Consider the following 27555-nt stretch of genomic DNA (forward strand, 5'->3'; position numbering starts at 1 on the left):
TCTGATTTTGGGGATTTTTGAAATTAATATGAAATATATCGTGACAACTACAACAATGTCGAGCACCTGGAAAATGTTTACCATGGCATACCTAATATACCAAAATTAATAATGTATAGCTAATAATGCAAGCTTTTATAAGGTTTGTTCTCACAGCTGTAAGAAACATATTTCCAACAGATAATCATGCGCAATAGGGTAAAACAGACACAGACCTAGAAGAGCTGATGGAGGAACGGGTGGGTCAGGCCCAAGAATCAAAATTACAAATCATTAAAACATTAAAATGAACAAAACCAAAAACATTAAAAGATGTCTTTGGTTAATTCCCCGTTCGTTTTCTTCTTTATTTATTAGGTATTACGTAGGAGTTAAAATTAGTGGTATTATTAGATAAAAAAACAGAAGAGTAGGGGATTCGCTGTTCACACAGACAGTTTGAAATCGATAAAAAACTGCATTATTTGAGACCTGCGCATTAACACCGGTTTGGAAAAAGTCACAAACATGTTGGGAACACGCTGTGAGAACAAACCTATAATATATAGATATTTGCAAACCCCATTACGTTTTAATAAATTGAGTTATAAAAAAAAGAAAAACATATTCAGAGATTTAGTAGTAACAGTAAAATATATCAATCCCAAATAAAATTTTAATATGTGTATGACTATTTTAGTAAATACCATTTTGATTTTGTTTGTTATTTATCACGGCCTCCTAATAAGAAAATGATATATTTATTTTAAATATTGCAGCAAATAGTGAAAAAAAAATATAGAGTGATATATATTTTTGAAAAGCTCATAGCAAGACGGACCATATGATTTAGAAATATATAGGGCGTTCCATTTGAAAAAACATAACTTTAGTTCATGCATGTTTTCAAAAATATTTTTTTCGTAGAAAAATAGACTATCCCACTGTATTCTACGTAAAAAGTTCTACAAGAATCACTTTTCACCTTTTAGATATCATCCACAATAACGGAGATACGGGGGTTGTCCCTAATTGCAAAATTTTCGAAACGACCCTGTAGCTCAGAAACGAAGAGGGCTATGAAATTTTTATTTACAGCATCTTCCGTTTGACAAAAAGTGGGACAGGTTTGTGCAAACCTCATCCATCTCTACTAATAACCGAGATACCGTATGATTTCAACCAAAATGGGACACCCAGTACATAATAGTTGGGCCTACTTAAATTATTATTCATACCGCCTACACCAGAAATACTGCAATCGAACACATATTTAATTTGGAAAATTTCACTTAAAAGACAAACCTATCTGTATAGGATACCATCTCAATATACTACTAGTTTATTTTGATGACACTTGTCCAAGGTAAATTTGACTCACAGTAAACACTTATAATCGACTATTAATGAAAATTATTTGAATAACGGTTTGACCATATAAGGAACACATTATATAAATAGAAATATTCAACTAAGAATATCGTGTAATTGCTTTTTTGTACTATGATCTCATTCTGTTTTAAAACAATATATTACTAGTCTATTATAAACAACGGGCTGGTCGTAGCTCAGAAATAAATGACTTTCACAGGTGAGTCTGCTGGTTTTTATCAAAGCCCTGAGACTGTAGGATGAGTTATAACTCTAGACAGAGGGGCACAATAGATCTATTCGGTCGCGGTGATTCTTCCCTCCAACAAATTCTACATCTACCTTAAACGGGATACTGTCATTATTATAATTACGTTTAAGATTATAGTCTTTAAGTGACTACAAATTTTAAAATTTTGATGACGTATCTTTAATTCAGTAACCACTTGAGATTGATCACCTTTACCCATCTCCAATAAAAGCAAAGTGATTTGAACCGTAAAAATAGAAAATCGTGTCTGGCTCTGCCAGTAGTCAGTCAGTCCGACCAGAGGCCGTTTAACTGCCAATCTCTTCCTGCTCGAAGCCGGGCACCGCTTAGAAGATATTTTATTAGCGGAGCGTTATCTCGGCCACTTGACCCCCTTTGAAAATGCCTAAACATTAGAAATTCATACCGAATAACTTTGAAACGTTGAAAATGATGCACATTAACTTTTACGCGGCGGTACGATCATCTTCGATTCCAATCTGTTTCCGAACATATCATTACCGACGACGTTACGAGAATGTGGCTAATACGCCCGATAATCAATAAAATTAGTTTTAGTATCGATATATAGGGTGTTTATATTATGTACCTATAGAGTTCAAGTTTGTTGAACGACTTCTTAATTTCATTAGGTAATTTTCAATTTTTATAATTTTTACTAGGTTCGAAGATTAACAATTCAAAATAATAAAATACGCTTACCAGACGAAACAGTTTGGGATTAATACGTCAACAACATGACTATATATATGGAAATAAAAATATTAGAACATTAAAATACTAGTATCAGTTAAGAGATATGAGTACAAATGTAGATAGCAAAAGAGCTGAAAAAGAAGAAAAATAAAGAGACTTATACCGGCTATACAGTGGCCATTTAGGTTGAATGAAAAATCGTTGTCATCTGATAATTTGACTATTTTTATTTAAACAGTATCAAGCGCCAAATTGAAGTTTTGAGACATTGGAGGTCTAGGATAATGCTTCAGTAAAATAATGGGTGGTCAGATCTTCAAATTTTTAGATTGGGTGTTGTCAGACTGGTCATTTCTTACCCTACGTCCAATATTAGTAGTTTCATACAGTCAGAAACTTGAGTTTGTAAGTATTTTTGGCTGATGGCTTCTTTTGAATAAATAGCCAATCATAAGTTTTAGGTTTTTGCATGGAACCAAACACCAACGACAAACGTTTTATTTAAAAGAATTTATATTTATAAAATGGTTCTCTCTTTTTGCTTTTTAGAATTATTGGTTTTATTCTAGTGCTTGCTGTAATAGTCGCTGGGATCTTTCACTCATTTCAAAACTTTTATAGGTAGTATTACTTTAAATACAAAAAAAAATCAACATCAAAACAACTATGACACCATATCAACAACACATCTATATGAAAATAAAAATGTAGTGAATAATGCTACAATTGTAAAATCTTTTGTTACAAACTGTAGTGGTATATTGGACTTTTATAAATACAAGTTGTAGCAATATTTACTATTTTTTTGTAGTTAAAAAGTTGCAAAAGCAGTTCATAATTTTGTAGAGGGTTTTAATATGGTAAAGTATTATACAGGGTCATAAATTGTATATCAAGTAATAATTCCTCAAAGATTGTAGTAAAATTTAATCTGCATATCGGCAATATTTCCGTTCCTATAGTAAAAATATCATCTTCGATCTTAACCAAAACTACAAATTGTAGTGAAATCTAAATTGCTTATTGGCAAATCTTAAATACTTTTATAGTAATATTACAACAATACGCTCTTAACCAATACCACATATTGCAGAGAAAATTTTCGCTTTTAGAAATCGATGCCGTCGCGGACTACTCCAAATGATGTCTCCTAACCTCAGTTTCCCTTCACCCCCTTACACTGTTTACTGTCCCACTTATGAGTCTTATTTTTCCGAAATTCGGCAACAATTTTGTCATACTCCACTTTTCCGAGACCGGACATCCCCTGTAGATCCAAGCGCAACATGTAGCGGCATGTAGCGTACTTAATTCATGTTTGATTTGCCTTTACAGCACGATCACAAATCGACCGCCATATTTTCTCTTTCCCGATGACTTTATAAAATTGTCACAATCTGCCCTACAACGTTTTCAATAACTACGCCATCCCTCAGCCAATTTTACTACAACTTTTTGTAGTACTACTTACTACAACGTTTCCATTCAGTTTTGCAATGATTGTTGGAAGAGCTTGTTTACAAATTATAAGTCCCAATGCTACAACAAAATCTAAATTTTTGATTAAACTAAGTAACAGCAGATGCATTTATGTCAGTTGATAATACATTTACCGTGCTATAATTTTATATCAAAATTTTCTGCTCGATTTTTTTCCCTGTAATAAAATTGATAAAATATAAAAGGATCCAAGTGACCATTTATGAATAATGTAAACATAATTATTCCCCTTGTTCCCTTTATAGAAATGTGGAATTTTCAGTTTTCTTACGTGTCATTTGATTCATTGGCTGAAAGATAGCATTGTAGTAGCGGTAGCAGTTAGACCTTTCAAGGCAACGTAAATTAAACCGTCCTCTGTCTTTTGGCACTTTTAACTTAATTTTGTCAATATGTCGCTTGGTTCCTTTTAAATAACCATAGTTCAATTGTAAATCGTGTGCCAGTTGGGCGAGTACAACAAAAAAGGCTGAATTTCTCTGTTAAGCTAGTTTTTCTCGTAAAAATAATAGGTAACGATAATGCAAGGGCAAGCCATTTTTTCTACTTTGTATACCTGTTTTATGTATACCTGTAGGAAGCGAAATTCAACTGAGGATTACAAATAAATAATTTATTGTGAAATTGGGTAGTGACTTCGTTCGTAGGGTCGACTAAGTTGGATGTGTGTAGGTCGCATGAAATTAGAAGAAGATTTCTTATGACAAATAAGATTTTTGTAGTCTTTTTGAGTTCTCCTCAACATGGTTATTTTAGGTCAAGTACCTAGCGATATTGTTAAAAATGCTTTAAATTGCCTTAGGATCAATATCCAAATCTATTTTTTTCCGTGTGAAAATTACATTTGCAAATTTTGAATTATTTAAAGAGATAGGGTACTCAGAAATCATCATTGGCCCGGGATGTCTTTCATATTCTGCCTCAGTTATTTTGGAAAAGAATTACTCTTCCGTATGGTTGTGTTATCTGCGAACAGCACAATCAGACCCAGAGACTGCCTTTCCCAAATCATTAGTGTAGATGAAGAAGAGGAGTGCTTCAAGCACCGAGCCCTGCTACGCACTACAAGAGACAGATTTTTCTGTGGCACCGTCGATTCCATATTTTCCATACGCCAACTACAGGAAAAAGTAAAAGAGCAGCAGTCTAAACTTTATGTTGCATTCATCGACCTAACAAAAGCCTTCGACTCTGTGAACAGAGATGCACTTTGGGCAATTATGATTCGATTAAGTTCGGAGTACCCAGTGTTCTTACAGTGTGTAAAAGCCTCAATAACAACAAGTCAAGAGTGTCGCATCATGGATCATTGAGCGATCCCTTCCTAAGAAATACAGGAGTTAGACAGGGATGTGTCTTAGCTCCTCTCCTATTGAACATTTTCATGGCAGCGCTCTCCATCATAGTGGACAGTAATGTTAAACCAGAAATGTTAAACACATATACCTGGGCATACGAGGCTTTGGGCCTTAAGCTAAACATCGACAAAACCAAAATCATGTGCACTTTCCGGGAAGATCACAACAATGCTATAAAAATCGGAGAAGAACTATTGGAATATGTAGCGGAATTCAATTACCTCGGCAGTTTGATTTCAGAAAAGGCCAATATCGTCTCTGAAATTCAGCACAGGATTAGCAACGCCTCAAGAGCATTCTGGAAATTAAAAGACAGGGTTTTCTACAATCATGACTTGAGTACAAAAACGAAACTTGCAGTGTACCGAGCAATTATAATCCCCACCATGTTATATGGGAGCGAAACCTGGGTACCGTACCGCCGACACAGGAATGCATTAAACAAGTTGCAACAGAGACACCTCAGACAACTTTTAAGAACCCGGTGGTTCCATCATGTCTCAAACGTATCGGTCCTTGAAAAAGCTAACTGCGAGAGTATTGAAGTCATGGTTACAAAATCCCGCTTAAGATGGGCTGGTCACGTTTTGAGCTGTGGACAACTCAAAAGGTACAAGGACATTTTCCACGAAAACTTAAAGGGGATTAACATGCAGAATGAGTGTGAAGAAGCAGTTCACAATAGAACTCAATGGAGAAGAATTGTAAACTCAGTTAACAGCGACAACCAAAAAGTGGAGGCAACGAAGCAATGAGATTTTTGAATGTCCGGAGTGCGGTAGGCAAATAACATCACATATCGGGCTTTTCAGTCACAGAAAAGCTCATGAAAGGAAACGCCTTGCGTGACCATCTTCTGATGCGTGTCGAATACTCGTCAGCGAGTAATGGCAGTATGTATGTATGTGTAGATAAAGAAGAAGAGTGCTTCAAGGAACGAGCCCTGCTACGCACTACAAGAGACAGATTTCGCTTTAAATATGTTATTATTAATTCGATAACAATGCAATAATTTTAAACTTTGGTCATTGAAGTAATAGTAAACAAGTTTTTCCAGAATATATTAAAATGTACACAATCGAACGCCTTTGAAAGTTTTTCAATGTCAGTTAAGAAGTTCTAGCCAAGTTCTAAGATTTTGCCCGGCAGTAGAAATATAAGCTAACTTATTCATCATTGGTCGACATCCCCTCAGCGATTGTGTGTTTCTTATTATTAAATTTGGCGGTCTTAGTATATTTGCATAATACACATTTTTTGAAACTATTTGAAGTCATAGAAGCATTGCAAATACACAAGGTGCGGCATTCACCTTGTATAAATTTTAATATACGCAATGTAAAATAACTAAAAGGTAACTAAAAGACTTATTTACTTTTATGGCTTCAACACCGTGGTTGTTAATTATTGTTTATGTAATAATAAAGCTTGTCTATGGTATAAGTAGTAAAATTAAAATTGATTTTATCTACCGATCTATTATCTATTTCCTCAGAATTATTACTAACCATATGTCTATATTTTTCGCTTCTCTTTAATTTGTTATTTTCTATTTAGATTCTATACAGAGTGTCCCAGATATTTTAACTGGTAGTATATTTAGGCTCCAGGAACACACCTATGAGGTTTTTTTGCGACAAAAATGTTAACATTTTTATATTTTTCTTGACATTTTCCGGGAAATTTTAAAAAACTTTTTAGTGCCACTTGTTTATTTCCTGGAGATTTCTCTACGGTGTATCTAAACCGTGCAGTGTTGCCACCTCCTACATTATACATATTCAACATATTATTTTTATTCACTGTAATTCCAGAAATAAACCACATTAATTATTTTTACGCATACCAGATTTTTATATTTATTTTTCACTACATATATTTAAAAAATAACTCTTAATATTGCCATATTACGAAGTAGTTTCAATAAAAAAAACATTCTTTTAAATATTTCGTTTGTACTTTTTGTAAAAAAAAATATTTCGTTGTGTTTTTGTAAAAATTGTTTTTTATAGGCAAATGAAACCCGTGGCATATTGGATAAATTGTAATTTGCTTGTCTATCTTATAATAATTAGTATCCCATTTTAGTTTACTGTTATTAATGTACACCATTACAAGAGACAAATCTCCCTTTATATATTTTATTATTAATTAATACATACTGTTTGTTTTACCCTTTCAATGAGAACCAAACTGGGTAAAATTATTCCTTATGAGGTATTATGGCTAATATCGGAGCTATAGTAGAATGGAGTAAGCTTATACAACATGGTTATACTGAGCTCACATAAAAGAAAATACCAACGTGTTTATCGGAATTCACTCGGAACATCAAGACAAAATCAGATTAATCGTATACGAACGACACAAAAGCCATTATATCTGCACTTATTTCTGAGACCCTGTATAATTCTGGGAAATTAAAATAACTTTGGTTGCACATCATAATACGACCACCAGCAAACTCCATAAGACGACGCATGGTGTCATTGATGACGTGCACCCAAAGTTGTTTTAATTTCCCTTTAACTAAAGGTTAATAACTAATATTTTATCCTAAATTAGTAATAGCAACTATCTACTTTGAGAAATATGAATTATTTTATCTATCCCATAAATCCTTTTCTCTCCTGCTGCCATGCCACGTTGAAGTTCAATATTGGAAAAAAATAAAGCCGAGAAAAAATATGAATTATTTATGGCTAATATCGGAGCTATAGTAGAATGGAGTAAGCTTATACATTTTCCACCAGGAAATCGAAACTATTTCCTCAATGTCAGGAAAAAGATGATGAACGCGTATCAACTCTACATGAGTTTCCGAGATACATGCTTTAAGCTTATCAGATCTGTGTCAATGCAAAATGAAAACACAGACATGAAATATAAAACTACATAAATAATTATTAAATTGACTCGAGTTTGGGTAAAAATTATTCATTATTAGATTTTATGATTACCTATATTTATTAACTATTAGGAGAGTTATATATCTATATTTTTTTTACATTTATACATTATAATGTATAATTTCACTTTCTACTTACTGTGAAAATAAGTATATATCTAATAAGTCATTTGAATTTTTTTTTATTATTCAAAAAATTTTTAACTACGCTGTTTTAACTTTTTCCTTTATTAAGAGGGAAGTAACATATGCTCACACAGAGAAAAACTGAATGTTATTAACACAATATGCGACAGATCCATAAATTGTCCTTATCCAACGCTTATAGTGAGAACCACACTAATAGACATTTAAAAACCCTATAACTTTTATTAAACTATTTGCGGCACCTCGTTTATTTTACCTAATAATCGGCCGTTCCTATACATATTAGCAATCAGTGACCCTGTATATTGAATTTTGTTTCCAAAACGCACAATTGATTAATTTATAATTTTGACATTGATCGATAACCGCCAATAAAAATATCGAAACTAAAAAAAATAACCCCAACTCAAATGACAATTACCAGAAATATTTGCCAGAAACGTTGCAAGAAATAATGTGCAGAAATTTACGAAATATCCTTCAATAAAATTATGACCTCAAACCAAATGACAATTGCTAGAAACAATGTACAATAGTTTACGAAATGACAATATGACATTACGTTGAACCCTAAGGTTGAACCTTAGCGTTGAATGATTGCTGAACAAAGAATATACAGGTTGTTAATTTGGCTCGCGGCAAGAGCTTAATGGTTGAAATATGGCAACCTCGGCCCGCTCGTCGATAGAAGACGCGACGCGACGACGGACGGGACGAGTCGGCAGAAAACCCTAAGTGCATCCCTTCTCAATAGGCAGTGTTGCCATTCTATTCCCCTCTAAGTAACTGTCCAGTTAACAACCTGTATACGAATTCATTTATTTTTTTATAAACACTTAAATGCCTAAAGCTAAAGTGATATGAAGAATACTTTACACCTTATAATTGACATTTTAACTTTTTGTTGGTAGACTTTTTAAAATAAAAAAGTATATATACGAAATAACAGTTGTTATTTTCGTGGAACTATTATTACGTGTTTAGTTATTTTATACATTTATAATTTTTGTGTACAGTTGAAAGGTTCGAAATGGCAATTTCCCTTTTTAATAAGAGCTAAGATTATTGTATTCTATAGGCCATAGTATGCGAACGAGGGAATTGTGGCCAATCAGCTATCTTCAGAAAATATCGTGTTGCCTCGGGTTCTATGGCAGATGTTGAGAATCGTGCGAAATACAGCCGAAACTATATTTATGAGGTATCTTATCTCCGAAAATTATTTTAGACGCCTTAAAGTCAATTTAGTATTGGGATTCGTTACTTTTTATATATCCGCCACTATTTATTCAAATAGAAATAAAGGTCCTTAAAATATCTTAAATATCTCTAACAGAGAAACGAAGCACTTTTGAATAGAGGTCAATTCTCTCCAATGAACTTATTTTGATTCCAAAAATGCGCAGTAGTTACCAACTAAAAACGGGACCGAAGAACCTGGAAGACTCCATCCTTAACCTGGAATGGGAGTCCTCCAACGGTCTAAGACACTCGAAAAAGTTCCTCAGAACTTATGACCGAGAAAATCAAAGATTTTCCTTGATTTAAGTAAAAACAATCTTCGGATTGTCACGGGGTTTCTAAAAGGACAAACTCTCCTGAACGAACACCTCAGTAGGCTGAAACTGAGAAACAACGGCGAATGCAGATTCTGTGGGGAAAATGGGGAAACATCAGAACACATTATCACTGAGTGCGCGGAGATGACAACCGTTCGTGCCATGAACTTTAGTACGGCTGATGTCGAGGATGGAATGGAGAGCTGTCTCAGATACTGGCTTTTGTTAAAGCCCTGAGACTGTATGATTAATTATAACTCGTTATAACTCAAGAAATGGCAACACACAACAGATCTGCAAGATCGCGGTTATTAACAACTCCTCTCCTAAACATTCTACATTCTACGCGGTAGTTCTACGTTCGCGGAATATTGGGACCTCAGAGTAAAATAATATAATCTAAGATTGAGACACCCTCTATCTATTGTTACTAAAGCAATGCTGTTTTAAAATAAATGACAATGTCAGATAAATCGATATTTACTACATCTTACTGTCGAGATATTGGCTAAATTACTCATAATTCTGCACATCTGTTAGGACATTGACGAAATTATACAATGCAAAACTATTTAATCGTTGCAGGTGTTCCAAGATGGAAAAGGTCACACTGGCTATTTGGCAACGTAAACAGTCGTTGTGGCCTGTAGATTGATGACCTCTTAATTAAGAATAAAATCAATCGTAAATTAAAGCTATAAAATCATTTATCAGGATATTTTGAAATTACTCCCTAATGTCCGTAAGGTGTGAGTTTAAGAACTTATGTCTGGAAGAAGTAAATATTTACCAATATACAGGGTGTCAAATTCAACTCTCGAAAAATTGTTGTGTGTTATTATTGCTATTATTCATCTCCATACAGAGTTCTGAAAACAGTAGCTTATAAATTTCTAGTCTACACCACCAACAAGCAAATAGCTATTTAGAAAGAATATGATGAAGTTTAGGTTAGGTTAAGTTGCTGTGGTTTGGGATCATGTTAGATCCTTCACTCGGAGGCCTTAGGCCCATTGCCATACTCCTGTATTATTGTAACAAACCTCCCTTCCTCTCATTCTTTCTTTGCGTTAAAGCACTTCCAGCTCTTTGCAAAGTTCCTGATGTCGCTGATGTTGGTTTCTGCTGCTTCATCTAGTAGTCCCTCCAAAAAACCTTATCCTAAAGTTTTAAAGCGTCGGTATTCCAGCGTCGGTATTCCACGGCAAGTGCTCTCTGGTTTGGGCGTACAATTATGCGTACTAGATTCTTTTTGTGCTCTAGTAGTTGTTTTGTTTTTTTTCTATCTACACTGGCCACAGTCTTCGAGCTGTAGCGCAGTCTTGGCCTTGATGGTAGTTCCTGTAGCTTCTTTCAGTGTGTTAATCGCGCGATCTTAAAGCGCTCAAGCTGTCAGAGTATATCATGAAGAATATGATAAAACACTGCATAGTTTGAAAGGGTGTAATGCTAAAAAATTACCCTTTTAACCTATAACATAGACTAAAAAAAGTAGTTTTATTTGTATTAGTAATTTTATAGTTATAAATCCCAATAAACCCGTTTCTGCATTAAAATAACGTTTTCATTCATTACTATCAGATGTTTTTTCATATAATAAACTATTAAATAAATATTGCATCGTGTCTCGGTCTCGTTGACGGCCGAGATTTTTTTTCTCTCGGTCTCGGTCTCGGCCGAGATTAAAAATCTAGGTTCGGTCGGACCTTACTGGAAACGTTCTATCATTTTTTAATCTTTATATAATCAGTGTTAATTTTTGACAAGTCTTTTGTCAATTTTTAGTAAATGACGTCTAGAAATTGACCTCGCCAAAATTATTATCGATTGTCATTCCGCATCCATCTTTGACTTTGTTTTTTCCATCATACCGTATATTCAGGTCTGCATTAAAAAACAAAATGATGATGGTTCCAGGAAAACGAAACGTCATGAGTATTTTTTCATGTGACCAAAAGATGATGATTGAGATTAAGCTTCTTTAGGAGAATACGTTTAAACATTTTTTCTAACTGTCAAAATATACTCGTAAAAAATAAAATCTAAAATTTCTGTTTTCCGTCATATTTCTGACAATTTTTTTTCGGTTTGACGAAAATTTTCAGCTCGGTTAATATTTACGAATAATAATCATCAAAGATGACCGAGGAATGACATCATCATCATTTTTTTATTCAACAATTTCCAATTATTATGGTGTGGCCTTTTTCACATACTCTCTTTGTAGTTGGGTCCTTAGATTAAGAATAAAAAGTTGGGCCCATTGTTGTCTATTGTTGGCTATGGCCCGCATAGTGCAAGTTATCCCTATTAATTTCCTAATATCATGGACCCATCTCAGATTCGGTCTTCCTGTAGGTCTCTTAATTCCTCGTGGATACCATGCAGGTGTCCTGCCCATTGCCATTTGAGGGATTTGACTCTGTGGATGACATCTATTATCTGAGTCTTTTATCGTATCCACTCTATTCTTGGTTATTCACAGCACATTTTGTTCCACTGAACGTTGTGCGACCGTTTGAAATGTCCACGTTTCGCATGCATTTTAGAATGAGTGGGAAGGGGGTTAATCACTGCGACCTTACAGATCTATTGTGTTCCCCTTTCTCGAGTTATGACTCATTATACAGTCCCAGGGCTTTGACAAAAGCCAGTAGCTGGGACGGTTTTACAGAGGGTAGTTCTCCAGCTCCAATATCAGTCGTACCAAAGACCATGACACGAATGGTTGACGTCTCGGCGCACTCAGTGATGAGGTGTTCTGATGTTTTCCCATTTTCCCCACAGAATCTGCATTCGCCGTTTCTTCTTAACGTTTCAAACTACTGAGGTGTTCATTGAGGAGACAGTGTCCTGTTAAAAACCCCGTGACAATCCGAAGATTGTTCTTACTTAAATCCAGGAAGATCTTTGATTTTTCTTGGTCGTAAGCTCTCAGAAACTTCTTCGAGTGTCTTAGACTGTTGCAAGATTCTCATTCCAGGTTGTGGATGTAGTCTTCCATGTTCTTGAGTTCCGCTTTTAGTTGGTTACCACTTGGGAAGCAGAACGGTTCTGGTTGAGTTAGTGGAGTGTTCGCTCCTTTTATTATTAGTGGAGTGATGTTCGCTCCTAGCTAGATCATTTGCTTTTTCATTGCCTTCTATCCCTTGGTGAGCAGGCAACCAGAGTAGAAGGACTTTGTTTTCTTTGCCTAATTTATTCAGCTTATCTATGTATTCTTTGACCAATTTCGAATTGATTGATACTGGGTTGATCGCTTTTAATGCTGCTTGATTATCAGATAAGATGGCTATTTCTTGTTTCCGATAGATCCTATCTAAGATAAGTTGTATGCATCTTTCGATAGCGTAGATTTCTGCCTGTAGGATGCTAGTGTAGGTGCCTATTGGTTCGGAGTATTTAGTTCCCAAACACTCCGATCCCTGTTCCCGCATTGGTTTTGGAAGCATCAGTATACCAAGTTATGGTACGGTCTTTTAACTGCTGAGCAGACGTTTCTCTCTTCCTTTTTATTGCTCAATACTACATTGAGGTGTTTCTCAAAGTTATACATTCTTGGCATATCATCCACTGGGAGTTGCAGGAGTGGTATTTCCTTTTTGAGGGTGTTCCAAGCCCTGATCTGAGAAGTCTAAAAAAATTCTAATTCGCATGCATAGGCCATGACTGATAGTACACATTGGTCGAATGTTTTCTTCTTTAGATAGAGTGGCATTCTAGATTTAAATATGATTGAGTTTCTTCATAAGTATACTCATGCTAACTTGATGAATGACATCGATGATAATATTGGCGAGGTCAAGCCCTAGACGTTATTTATTAAAAATTTAAATAAAACTTGTAAAAAATTAATACTAATTATAGAAAGATTAAAAAGAATTTGACATTTCCACATAAATCTATTACCAAAAAATCACGTTATCTCGAATTTTAAGTTGAACGCTATTGAAAAATATTTTTTACACACAAAAATAAATTACAACTTTCTTAAGACTATAAAAGCGTCATTAAAAAATAAAGAGGTGCACGGGCCTAGTAAATGCATGACGTCTAGGGCTTGACTTCGCCAAAATTATCATCAATTGTCATTCCCCAGCTGTCTTTGACGCCGTTTATTTCTATCATACGGTATTTCATGTCATTAAAAAAAATACTAGAGAACGGTTTATTTCTTTCAATACAAAGTTCTAAGTAAAAATAATACTAAAATCAATTTGGCTTTGTTTACTCTTAGTAATTAAAAGGAAACAAAACAAATCTCTTTTCGTAAATGTTTGTTGGTTTTCTACATAACTGGCGAGCGAAAAAAATTAAAAATCTAAAAATACCGTCGTGAAGGGAATAAACAAAGATCCCGTCAACATCTGCACGTACCGCTAGGCACTCTGAAGCTCAAGCGGAGATTAAGGATGCCACCAGAAGTCAAGTAGGCTTCGCTCTTCTTTTTGCCCGATAAGAATAATAAATTTGCTCTTAAAAGCACATAAAACAAGAATTTATTATACTTTTGTTTTATATTGGATAAAATCGAAAGTCTAGATTTCGCTATGTACCCAAATTATTTACATTGATAATACAAGGTGTCCCAGAAATAAGTGCAAATATTTTAACTGGTAGTATAGTTCAACCGCAGAAAAACGCCTATTAGGCTTTTTTCGCGAAAAAAAAAAATTTCAAAATTCGAAATTTTTTGAAAAATTTTTTGGAAATTTTTTTAGTTTTTTGTTAAAAAATATAATTTCTTGATAATATGGCAAGATAGGTATTAGATTAAATTTACAAGAAAGAAAATCCAGAAAAGATCCAGTGGTTCTCAAAATTTTAGCAAAAAATATTTTTTTTTTTTGGAAAATTTCAAAGTAAAATAACTCCGTTATTTTGGACTTATTTGAAAAACGATAAAGAGAAAATATGTTTCTTTTATCGAGATCTACCACCTCTTAAAATATTTGCACTTATTTCTGGGACACCCTGTATAATACAGGGTGGGCCACTGAAAACTTGGCTATAATTTTTAAACCAAAAAAGATATCAAAAAAATAAAAAATACCGTTTCTATAATATCGAGGGGGAATATATATGAGGTATTTTTTGAACCACCCCGACCTACCCCTAAGGCGGCACCACTACTCACTTGAAAATCTTAAATGGCAACACCCCACTTGTGGCGCCTTTTTGGAAAGCCCATGAAAAATGCTAAACGATGATCAAAGTTTTTAGGGTGAAATTGAAAAACTACCCCTTACACGAAAAATTAGGTGGACATTAATGAGAAAAATAATTTTTTCAGCATAAGTTACAAATTGGGACCCAGCTAAATGAGCTTTTTCAAACTACTCCGACCCACCCCTAGGTACCACCCCCTCACTTCTAACCTCAAGATAGCGATACCCCACTTGTGACACCTCTTTGGAAAGCGTATAAAAAATGCTGAACGACTGTCATAAAAAGAACGAAAAAATAGAGCCTAAAAATAAAACAAAATGTCAAAACGTGTCAAAATCAATAGAATGAATTATTTTTGTATCCATGAACCATTGCGAGAAAAAAAAAAAGCTGGTACAAAGAAATTTATTATAACTCTTAATGAAGACCTCATACACTTTCAGCAAGATGCAGCCCCTTCGCATTATTCTATTGTCACAAGGCGGTGGTTGGATAAATATTATCCAAGGCAATGGATTGGCAGAAGGGGTCTAATCGAGTGGCCGCCAAGGTCACCTGATCTCACTCCTTTAGACTTTTCCTTGTGGGGTTTATGAAAAAGTGAGAGAATTTGAAAATCGTTTGTATTTTTGTATGGAACAAAACGGCTGTCATTTTCAGCAATTATTAAAATAAATTATCATTTTAAATTTCTTTCAAATTGTCACACTACATTTCTTGTCACTAACCAGTAATTAAGTTGAAGTATGTATGACCATCGTTTAGCAATTTCAATTAGCTTTCCAAAGAAGTGTCACAAGTGGGGTATCGCTATCTTGAGATTAGAAGTGAGGGGGTGCTACCTAGGTGTGGGTGGGGTGGTTTAAAAAATACTTCATTTGCGTCATTTAGCTGGGTCCCAATTTGTAACTTATGCTCCTAATTGTTCGTGTAAGGGTAGTTTTTCAATTTCACCCTAAAAACTTTATGTTCATCATTTAGCATTTTTGATGAGCTTTCCAAAAAGATGCCAAAAGTGGTGTGTTGCCATTTAAGATTTTTAAGTGAGTAGGGGTGCCTCCTAAGGGGTAGGTCGGGGTGGTTCAAAAAATACGTAATATGTATTCCCCCCCGATATTATAGAAACGGTATTTTCTATTTTTTTGATATCTTTTTTGGTTTAAAAATTATAGCCATTGTAAGTTTTCAGTGACCCTCCCTGTATATCTACGTCATAAAAGCTTTTTGAAGTGAAACTTCTTTACTCGTGCTGGGAGTAAAAATTTAAGGCCGTGACACACGAGCTAGCCAGATGAAAAGTGGTAACAATCATTGGCGTAACTACAGGGGTGCCCGGGTGTGCCGGGCTCCCCCCTGGTACTGCTGGGCACCTCCCAGAGAAATCTCGAATTTTAACTGAACGATGACTCTTGGCTAAATATTAATTTTTATTTGCTTGTGATGTAGTAAAAACTATTTTTTCCATTTTTATTTAGTTAATATTATTTTTCTGTGTTCAAAAAATGTGTTTTACTTTTTATTTTTTTACAAAACTTGTAAGTATTTAAGTAATCCAAGAGAACACGAATTGATATAACCAAGTCTATCAAATTTATTGATAGAGAAATTCATATAAACGTTTTATTCAAAAATGTATTTATATTTAATGATACTATTCTTCATTTGTTAAAAAACAAAATCATCACACATCACAGTATCTATCTTCTAGGTTAAGTTGATACCTATATAAGAAAAGTGTTCACAATGTAAAGCAGGAACACGTTTTCATGAAACTGAATTCAGTTATTCCAAAGTCGGAAAAAACAGAATGATGCATTTCCGCAGAGAAATTTTTATCATTTTGTGTTTGGGGAGGCTTCTATATACTGGATGTTTTGTTGTTTTTTTATAAGTGATTTCAAGTGAAAAAAAACTTCACCCAAATCATTTTTTTTTTAATTTTCAAACTTGAATAATTGGGTTATTTTGGAATTATTTGAAGAATTGTAAAGAGAAAATTTGTTTCTTTTATCGAAATCTACGGACCGTGAAAGTATTTGCACTTATTTAAGACTCACGCTGTATAGGTTACTATACAGGATGGTGCATCGGCGATGGAAACAGGAAATTTCATGCAAATTTTGAGTTGTCCAAGGATTGACACATGCAAATTTGGACAAGCTGTTTTTAACTATGTCCATTAATTATATGACAGAATCAAGAGGGGAGGGGGTAAAGCCGAATCTCACTAAGTCTCACGTAGGGAAAAGAGGGAATTTCGGCAAATATCGCGTTTTTTTTCGGGCAAAATAAAAAAATCCTCAAAACGCTCCACGTAATTTATAGACACCCCCTTACATTCTCTCAATTACACATGGGCATACTATATTTACAATAATAACTTTAATGTAAACAATCGAGCTTTCGGTTTATGCATAAATCTAGGAAGTTTATAACAATAAAAAGATGAAATGATACCATATCGAAGGGATAAACAATAGATCTCTCAACGGCATCTGCACGTAGCGCTTTTCTAGAGTAAAGCTGGCGGCTTTGGGCGAACACGTCGCCAAAGCCCTGTTTTGACGAGCGACTTTTTCAACGCGGAAAACGATAAACACGATAGAACGTCGAGCTTAAGGAGACCGAACCGGAAACTTACGGAAAAGCTCCGTATGTAGGACCAAAAAACCTCCAGTTGCTTGATCCTCTAAACATGTTGCATAGCGCCTCAGAGTAGGAAATAGACGTAATCCATTATTTCTAATAATCCAAGTTAATAAGAAAAAAGAATATAAGCTAACTACAAGTGATGAATTCATTTTTGTCAGTTTCTGGAAATATATTTCACTATAACAAATAAGAGTTTTTTTCTTTTTATAAGATTTTCCTAAATAAACAAAAACACTTGACATTTGGATAATTTTTGAAACTTGATTTTTACCCTTGGTATGTGCATGTAGATGGCATTTGTTCAATTGAATCGGAAATGTAAAACTGATTTTAAGTTTTCTAGGCGATCTTTTATACCGGGTGCGTCTCAAAAGTGGCTCACCCCTATAACTTTTTTATTTTTTCAGACAAAAAGCACGATTTGGTATGTTAGTATATGACATAAATTAGGATTGATTTACGTATTCAAATGTTTTTGGTCACTTCCTGTTTCACCGGAAATAACAACAACTTTTGATTTTTAAACAGTACCTAGTTTTTTTTTTACTTAATTTGATAGAAAATGACACTCTGAATAGAATGACATATCATATGTCAACTTTTGACATTTTCTTATATGGCTTATTTGAAATTGTAACATGCGGTTCATCTGACTCGAAACACACCAACGACTATCTCATTTTATTCAGTGACATTTTCTATCGAATAAAGTAAAAAATACCAAGGGTACCATTTAAAAATCAAAAGTTGTAGTCATTTTCTGTGAAATAGGAAGTGATCAAAAAATAATTGAATACATCAATCAATCCTAATTTATGTCATATACTAACATACCAAATCTCATTTTTTATCTGAAAAATAAAAAGTTTAGGGTGATCCACTTTGAGACGCACCCGGTATAAAACTGACAGACAAATCGTAAAAAACGTTATGTGTAGACAAGGTTTTAGACACAACTGACACAAGTATGCAAAACTCTTTGACGCAAAGTTTATTTACTTGTAATAGTTTTACAAACAAAAACAGTTTAGCCAGAGCCCACCCATAGATTCTTAAGCGATGTGCTGGAAGTATACAGGGTCGCTGATAGGTAAGGGAATGGTCGATTATTAGGTAAAATGTACAAGGTACCGCGAAAAGTTAAATACAAAAGTTATAGGGCTTTTAAATGTGTATTACCTAATAGTAAATTTAAGTATACGGGGTCAGTTATAAAGTTGTGTCATATCAAAATTTATCTTTTTTAAATGCAACCCCCTGTATTTTATTGCATATTTCAATTATTCCTTCAATTTTAAGCAATGGTCGTCGTATTACACATAATGTACCTAAATTCAACCATTTCCGAATTATGAAGTTTTGATTTTAAAATGTTAAACTGAAAATTTTGTAATTTCCAGACTTAATATAAACTCATTTTATACACCTGTAAATGCTAACCTGAGAACTAATGTCTAATATTATTAAAGTATCTATCACAGTTTCCCAGAATGGTATCATTAAATGAATCTGAACACATCGAAATTAATTAAATCGAATTGTTTAAGTGATCTTTCAAAGTCAATAACTCGGAAACGGTTGTTTGAGATACATTGTGTGTATCTCAATTTTGCAATAGCATTGAAGGAAGACTTGAAATATGCAATAATATACAGGAGTTTTATTTAAAAAAAAAAAAATGAATTTTAATGTTACCACAACTTTATGACCGACCTGTTTACTAAAATTTATTACTCGCCAATAGACATCTGAAACTCTATAACTTTTATTTAACTTTTGTCGTATCTTGTATATTTTCAATAATCAGGCGTTCCCATACATAGCACCGACCTGTGTATAGTATAGTGTTACGACACCCCTAGATCCTTAACTAAAACACTCGATAAAACACTTAAAAAATTTCAAAACTCTATTTAAAATTGACCGTTTCGAGCGATTCCTAATTTCCATTCCAGAACTAACTGTAACATTCTCTTTTATTTCTAGTAATTACCGTTGTTACATCCGGGATTTTTGCTAAGCGTCAAAGATGGCGCGCTATTCGAATCTGACATTGGTAATAAAGAAAACGCTTTAGCGGTCATTCCGTTCTCCGAAGATATGCACATTGACAATAGTATATAACAGAATGATAAAAAAAACTGGCGTCAGTTGGCTTGAAAATGAACATCGGTGACATTCCCCATATAACTTTGCATATAAAGTGACAATACATCTTCATTTCATAGCCATCGCTGATGCCGGTATTTTATTGCATATTTCAATTATTCCTTCAATTTTAAGCAATAGTCGTAATATACATAATGTACCTAAATTCAACCATTTCTGAATTATGAAGTTTTGATTTTAAAATGTTAAACGAAAATTTTAGTAATTTCCAGACTTAATATAATCTCATTTTATACACCTGTAAATGCTAACCTGAGAACTTGTCTAATATTATTAAGTACCTATCACAGTTTCCCCAGAATGGTGTCATTAAATGAATCTGAACACATCGAAATTAATTAAATCGAATTGTTTAAGTGATCTTTCTCAAATGATTCAATAACTCGGAAACAGTTGTTTTGAGATATATTGTGTGTATCTCAATTTTTGCGTGTATCTGAAGGAAGACTTGAAATATGCAATAATATACAGGGAGTTTTATTTAAAAAAAATAAAATTTTAATGTGCCTTAACTTATGACCGACCCTGTTTACTAAAATTTATTACTCGCCAATAGACATCTAAAAACACGATAACTTTTATATTTAACTTTTGCCCGGATTATAGGTTCCTAATCCGACGTTTCAAAACAGGATCCTGACACCGAATTCAGAAACCCTGAAGTGTCAGGTTAAATAATATTAAATAATTTTCATCGAAAATAAGAAATTGATCTATAGCGACTGGGTCAAAATATTAAAAATTGAGGAAATACTTAAAAATATAATATGGTAGAGTGATAAGGTTTGAAAGGTAGATAAAACATGTAGAATTAGAAAACTTTCACATACAATATTTTCAAAACTTTACTAAACAATGGGTATGTATATGTATAGTGTTACGGATTCCCTAGATCCTTAACTGAAAACACTCGATAAAACACTTAAAATAATTTCAAAACTCTATTTAAAATTGACTGTTTCGAGCGATTCCCGCTTTAAATACCTTAGTGGATGTTCTGGTAATTTCCATTCCAGAACTAATCTGACATTGAGGAGTAACACTCCTGAGGGTTTATGAGTGTGGAGTTGACAATCCCGAGGTGCATCAACTTACCTTTTAGTTGAGATCTCTTCTTTTCCTTTTTCATTCCTATCTATTTCCCTTGAGCATTTCTTTTATTGATATTTAATTAATTTCGTGTTTTCCACCGACTTTACTTTGTTCTTTTGAACAACAATAGAGACCCTCAACAGAAAACACCTTTTTATATTTTGTAAATCCAACATAATTTTAATTTGAATAAAACATGTAATGTATTTTAAGTTATAAATCGAATAATAATTGTAAAATACTTCCGAAATGCTGATATACTCTCAAAATCAACAGACCCGTAAATAATAAACATTTAATAAGTACGGTGGAGTAATAAATTATTTGATAGTTTTATACTACTAAGTAATATTAATATATATTTAAGTATGTTGTATCTTATATATACATCTTACATATTCATTTCTTGTCAATGTAAAGTTATGACCTATATTGAAATTCGATTAGAAAAATAGGTCTTGGTTTTACTTCCTGTTTTATATGAAAATAAACAGTGGACCAGGTGAGATATTTATTGGGGCTAAGGCAAGATAATCTCCTTTAAATTACATTTTCAACAGTATAGTAAAATGGATCAGAAAATAAGCCGAGATATATTTACCAGAATGTTTACTCTAGGAAATCATAGATGCATTTTGCAACTTTTACCTAATTCTATCAATAAGTGCTTCCAAATAATCCCATTGTTATGTAAACCAAACGAACCTTTAATTTTAAACTAGAATTGATGAACTAGATTCAGTTAAATATAGATAGTACCGTACGATTGAAAAAACGGCGTCCAGTTGGCTTGGAAATGAACATCGATGACATTTTCTATATAAATTTACAATAAAATGACAGCGATCTTCATTTCATAGCCATCGCTGACGCCATTTTTTTTTTCGATCATACGGTATATTTTTATGGTTAGTAATTAAATTCATATAGACGATCAAGTAAATATGTCAACGTTTTTTTAGATTTTATACTTTTGACCCAATGTTCTCAACTCCTTACAATGTCAATCTGGCTACCTTTAGTAACTGGATGAATATCTGGTTACAAAGATTTACTGAAGCTGGGCTTTTTTTTGATTTTAGTAACATTAATATGACATTTAAATTTCATATAATCATTTTGCAATATTTGTTTAAAAATAAATCTGTGTTATAATAAATAATGCGTTACAGTATCTTTTCCAGAAGTCTTATTAAAAACGTTCAACAATTTTATAAACAATTTATCTTATAATTCTTAGGAAACTAGGCACTTACCTTGACATCCAGTTATAGAAAAGCCCCAATGTAAGTTTTGACAGGCGTCACATCGAAACCCTTCTACTCCAGGTAGGCAGTCGCAAATACCAGTATGAATGTCGCATAATCCAGACTTGGAACCAATTGAGTTGCAAGCGCAAGGTTGACATAGAGCTGTAACATTTCCATATCCAACCTGCAAAGGTAATAGTCTAGTTAGAGAATGTAAACGTGTAATTATCTCAACAGGACTATGCGATTTCAAGATAATATTAAACTAATGTGAGATTTTCAAGAGTGATTGGGAATGCGTTGTAATATCATAAACTTGACTTAGTGAATTAATCGATTGAATTTATCTTAAAGGGTACTGAAATTGAGTTAATCATGTCATCTGCACGATACAGGTGTATACTAGGTCCTCAGAAATTGTTCGGATTAAATAAGGGATTAGTCAGGAGATATCAACTGTTTTATATTTGCTATACAGGCTAAAAGGAGATATGTCCTCGCCTCACTCGTTGCGACCTCTCGTTATCAAAATAAATCAAGTAATTCACTGCATTCTTTTTTGTTCTTGTAGACAAGCTAACATATTAACGAATCGAATAACGAAAGAACATGTTTTGCTACATCTCATTTCAAAACTAGTTAGTCAGCTTCATAGGCCAGGGCAGTTAGGTGAAATAATGGCCTTTAGGAGAAGTTTTGAATCAAGCTAATTTTTTCACAGATGATAGTACCCATCCATAGTAGTCTGTAAAAAAAAATTACACCTTCTAGGAAGCTTGCTTTTTTCGCCATGTTGAATTAAAGATGACCGACACGATATTTTTTTAAATACTGTAACTTTCTTATTTTCTAATCGATTTGCCTCAAACAAACACCATATTAAGGAGGAAGAGAAGCTATTTTTATTTTTGGATAGTTTTCTTATTGACAGAAATTTCTTTTATTTTTTTAAAATTTTTAAATATTTTCAAAATACAAAGCTTGATCTCGGAATAAATTCGCGAAAATTTTCTATGCATTAATGCATTTACTATAAGCTCCGATTTTTGACTTATTGCTTTTTTGCCTGTACCCTTCATCTTCCGGCCTCTATGGACCTACCGTATGATGAAAAAAACGGCGTCAGTCATGACTATGAAATGACGACCGCTGTCATTTTATTTGTAAATTTATATGGGAAATGTCATCGATCGTCATTTTCCAGCCAACTGGACGCCGTTTTTTTTTCGATCAGTATATAAAATACAGTATATAAAATACATACTTTTATAGTATAATAAAAATATTTAAAATAATTGTTTTTGAATTCTCTTGATTTCAATTTTATACTCAGTTATAGTTTGGAAACACTTTGACTTTGGAAGCACTTTTATATCAAACACAGTTTTCCAAACTTCTTCATTCTTTAATTTCCGGATATTCTAGATAATAAATTCTGGGACGTTCGGGAGATTTAAATAACAGTTATGTGGTTATGGTTACGTCGAAAAATTTAAGGTTGGTGTGGTTGGAATTCTGTTATTACACCAAGATCCTTAATTTCACTTGAGTTGTTCAAAAATGCTAACTTTGATATTGTATATAAATAAAGGAAATTATTTCGACTTCTAAACAATGTTTACGTTTCCCTAAGAAGATTAGATATATAATATAGATAAGGAACGAATCTCGATCTCTACATTGTTGCTATCGGTTGAAAAGATAGGTGTCGGTATTCAGTAGGACCTATACATCCATATGTAAATGAAAACGCAGAATAATGGAAAAAGCAATGAAACGACTGATGCCAGGAATTAAATTTAAAATACAAAGATTTGCAGAATTACTGTAGAATAGTATCTAAAACTAACGGATTATAAGTATTTTACCTCACAACGATCGCAGGTTCTTCCCACAAACTTCTCTCTACATACACACTGTCCCGTTTCATTATGACACTGTTTAGAAATGGAGCCAAGTGGATCACACTCGCAAATTTTACAGTTTGGTATCGTTGGATCTCCATAATGGTCCTGCTTGCACCTTTCACATTTCCACCCTGTAGATAAAATATTCAAATTATTTTTCTGTGGGTATAATTTCTACAACTTACCTTCGGTATTTCCTTTGCAAGACAGACATTGACCTGTCTTTCTGTCACAGGGTCCACCATTACAATCACAAGGTTTGCAACTGCTTCCAATTTCTAAAGGGCTACCAAAATAGCCATCGTCGCATCTATAAAAAAAGTTCATTAAAGTTCATTATATTTTATCTCTTATTATTAAGCTTTTCTCTAAAATTATTTTTTAAAATTAGTAATAAGTTATTTTACATTTAATGACTTTTAGTGCCACATAAACAGAAAGTGTTATCTGCGGATTTGGATCATGTCATATAAAGACTTATAAAGTTGGCCAACTTATCTGTTGGAAGCTAATGAATATAATAACAATAATTTAATAAGTTCAATATTGTGAAATTTTTGTTAAACTTTAATTCGTAAACTCAATTTTTTATAAACCTCAGTATTTGCCATATTATACAGGGTTATTCGAGGGGTTGTTTTTACCCTAATTTTAAAACACACTGTGCAATAATTTTGTGTTTAAATTTTCCTAAAATGTAATTTTGCGCTCAGAACCATGACTTCTGGGCATTTTGTTTTTTGATTCATGTCAATACATGCTTTGGTTAATTTTTAAGACCGAAATAAACTTATAACGATGAATTTGCATTTTTTTTTTATTATTATCGTTACTTTTTGATGTAATTTTTTAATATGACGAGATGGTTTTGGTGACTATTGTCGTAACATCATATTACAGCATTGGATACTCTATACTAAATAAATAAAAACGTTAAAGACTAACCATACAATCCCGGTTTTAATAAACATTAATAACGATAACAGAACTAACGATATTAAAGAAAACATCTGTAATACTCAAGTATATAAACAGAAAAAAAAAATTGTAAAAAATACCCTACTACTACTTTGTATTGCCTCCCCTGGCTGCTATAACTTCCTGTATACGTCCGTTCATACTGTCATTGACGCTATATAGTACCTATATCATGTTGCATTATGCTTTCCAATTCTTCTTTAAGAACAAAAAGTGAAGTTCACTTAATGAAGCTGGTACTGCTTCGCGACCTCTAACCCTCCTGCCAAGCATTTTCCAAACGTCGAACACGATGGGCAGTTCATAGTAGCTAGTATATAGTTCACAATAATCACCAAAGCTGCCTTGTCATATTGGAAAAATAGCTTCAAAAAGAAATTATAATTGAAAAAATTGCAAATTGTTGGTGGTAAGTTCTTTTCGCTCTTAAAAATTAACCAAGACATGTATTGACATGATCAAAAAAATAAAATGCTCAGGAGACATAGTTCAGACCACAAAATTATATTTTAGGAAAATTTACACACGAAATTATTGCACAGGGTGTGTAAAAATTAGGGTAAAAAACAACCCCTCGATTGACCCTGTATAATATGCCAAATACTAAAATTTATAAAAAAAAACTGAGTTTACGAATTAAAGTTGATATAATTATATACAGCTAGCTAAAAATTTCATGAAAATAGGGCTAAAAATAACAAAAATATAACACTTTAAATTTGACTAAAATTTTCTCCATTTCGTTTTTTTTTGCATCTCAGTGTATTTATGATATTGTTAAGAAAAATATTTACACTTCACAGTGATCTCCTGTGTACCCCTTGGGGCACTGAGTGCATACATATCCACCTTCGTTGTCCAAGTTAAAATAATCTAGCTGGCAACTGGGGCTAAAGTTGTTGCTATCGTCTTCCAAAGGACAAGCGCAACGTTGACAGTCTTGCACCGTTCCTCTTAGAGGATTCCCGTAATATCCAACAGCACAACGTTCGCATTTTTCACCAACGGTGTTGTGTTCACAGGAACATTCGCCTATAAATATTAATAAATGTTGTATAAAAACCTTTGAAAAAACATATTAAGTGAGGAAAATACATATAAAAAAACATATTAAGTGAGAAAAAAACATATTAAGTGAGGAAAAAAAATATTCAATGCGAATCTATATTAAATTGATTCACATTGAGTGTAATAAACCAAAAATTAAACGTACGTGTCCAGTGAAAATTATAACCAATCGTAAAATAAAACAAATAGAACTAGTTCCAGAGAAACAATTAAATTTTCCACGATCCACCAAAAATAGGAAAGCAATAAAAAATATGCGAAAATTTCGAATGTATGTTATTTACTATTTACTATTGCTGTAATTGTTGTAGTTACTATTGTTTTAATTGTTTATACCAATAAAAATAGGTATAAACAATTAAAACTAAACAACTAACAATACAACGTACATAAGATGTAAAAAGAACAATTACAATGTTCTTTTGTATTCTTATATTTTAAACCTATTCTTGAAATGGTGGCCCCTTCTTGAATGGTGGCAATCCCAATGGTAAATTACCCTGTATTTGTATCGTTCGATCTCGGTTCATTACATTAAAGAAACACCATAAGGGGATTTCTATTTTATTAATAATTATTTATTAACTTAATAGTACGCCTAATATTATCCAAAGAAGAAAATAAATCATAATGTTTCGAAGTTTCATCGAAATTTTCGTCAGTAATATATGTATATTAGTAAATCAGTAATAAAATGCTTAATTTTTAATCGGATAAGAGAATTTTGAAAATAGGGATACCGTTATATCTTAGTATCTTAGTATCAATTGTTAAAATTTATAAAATTGCCTTACCAGTATCTGCATTACAGGTTTGTGAATGACCATTGCAATCGCATTTACCACAGTAGTCTTGTTCAACTCCTTGAGAAGTGTTGAGTGGAAATTCTAACACATGGCCATAAGACAACTTTCACATGATAATCCAGTGTATCCTAGTAATACAGGAAAATAGACCATTAATAGTTTCTTGATCAAGCGGGGTATTACTGACATTTCATGTCATTTTCTTCATTCATCAAATAAAACATTTTGTCCGATTTTGTCTGACCATATTCTACACTCATCGGCAAAAGTCTTGCACCCCCCAGACAAATTTATTTCTTTGCATAGCATATTGTTGTGGCTGTGTGTACAAATACCTTAATATGTGTCTACAAAAATAGGTCATAAAAGCAATGAAAGAAAACCTTATCGATGGAATGTGTGGTTTGCTATTTACGGTCAAATTTTGTTTCTCAGTTTGAGTTCAATCTTGTAGAAAGTGTTGTGAAGGCGACAAAAATGCCAGGGCACGAAATTTCTGCCTTCGATAGGGCCCGAATTATCGCTTTGCATGAAGAAGGTCTCAACGGGCATCAAATTGCTGATCGTTTAAATTTAGTGCGAAGTACTGTCAGCCAGATTATACAGGACCGGAAATGTAAGAGCTCGTCTAGGTTGGGCCGTCAAGGATAACGACTGAACGACAGGATCCTTCAT

General features: G+C 33.3%; 1 protein-coding gene across 1 annotated transcript in view; it reads right to left on the reverse strand.

Moving 5' to 3' along the window:
* Positions 1-27555, reverse strand: part of LOC115886323 (laminin subunit alpha-1-like) — a 180805-nt gene extending 153250 nt beyond the window's left edge. Inside the window, exons 1-6 of the mRNA XM_030905417.1 lie at positions 27468-27555; positions 26869-26961; positions 25801-26038; positions 24214-24338; positions 23990-24159; positions 22128-22305 (exon numbers count right to left, since the gene is read on the reverse strand). Of these exons, the coding sequence (XP_030761277.1) occupies positions 22128-22305; positions 23990-24159; positions 24214-24338; positions 25801-26038; positions 26869-26961; positions 27468-27555 (892 nt within the window). The remainder of the gene's footprint in view (positions 1-22127; positions 22306-23989; positions 24160-24213; positions 24339-25800; positions 26039-26868; positions 26962-27467) is intronic.

Source organism: Sitophilus oryzae, unplaced genomic scaffold (genome assembly GCF_002938485.1).
Source record: "Sitophilus oryzae breed Bouriz unplaced genomic scaffold, Soryzae_2.0 scaffold_482_pilon_pilon, whole genome shotgun sequence".
Classification (NCBI taxonomy): domain Eukaryota; kingdom Metazoa; phylum Arthropoda; class Insecta; order Coleoptera; family Curculionidae; genus Sitophilus; species Sitophilus oryzae.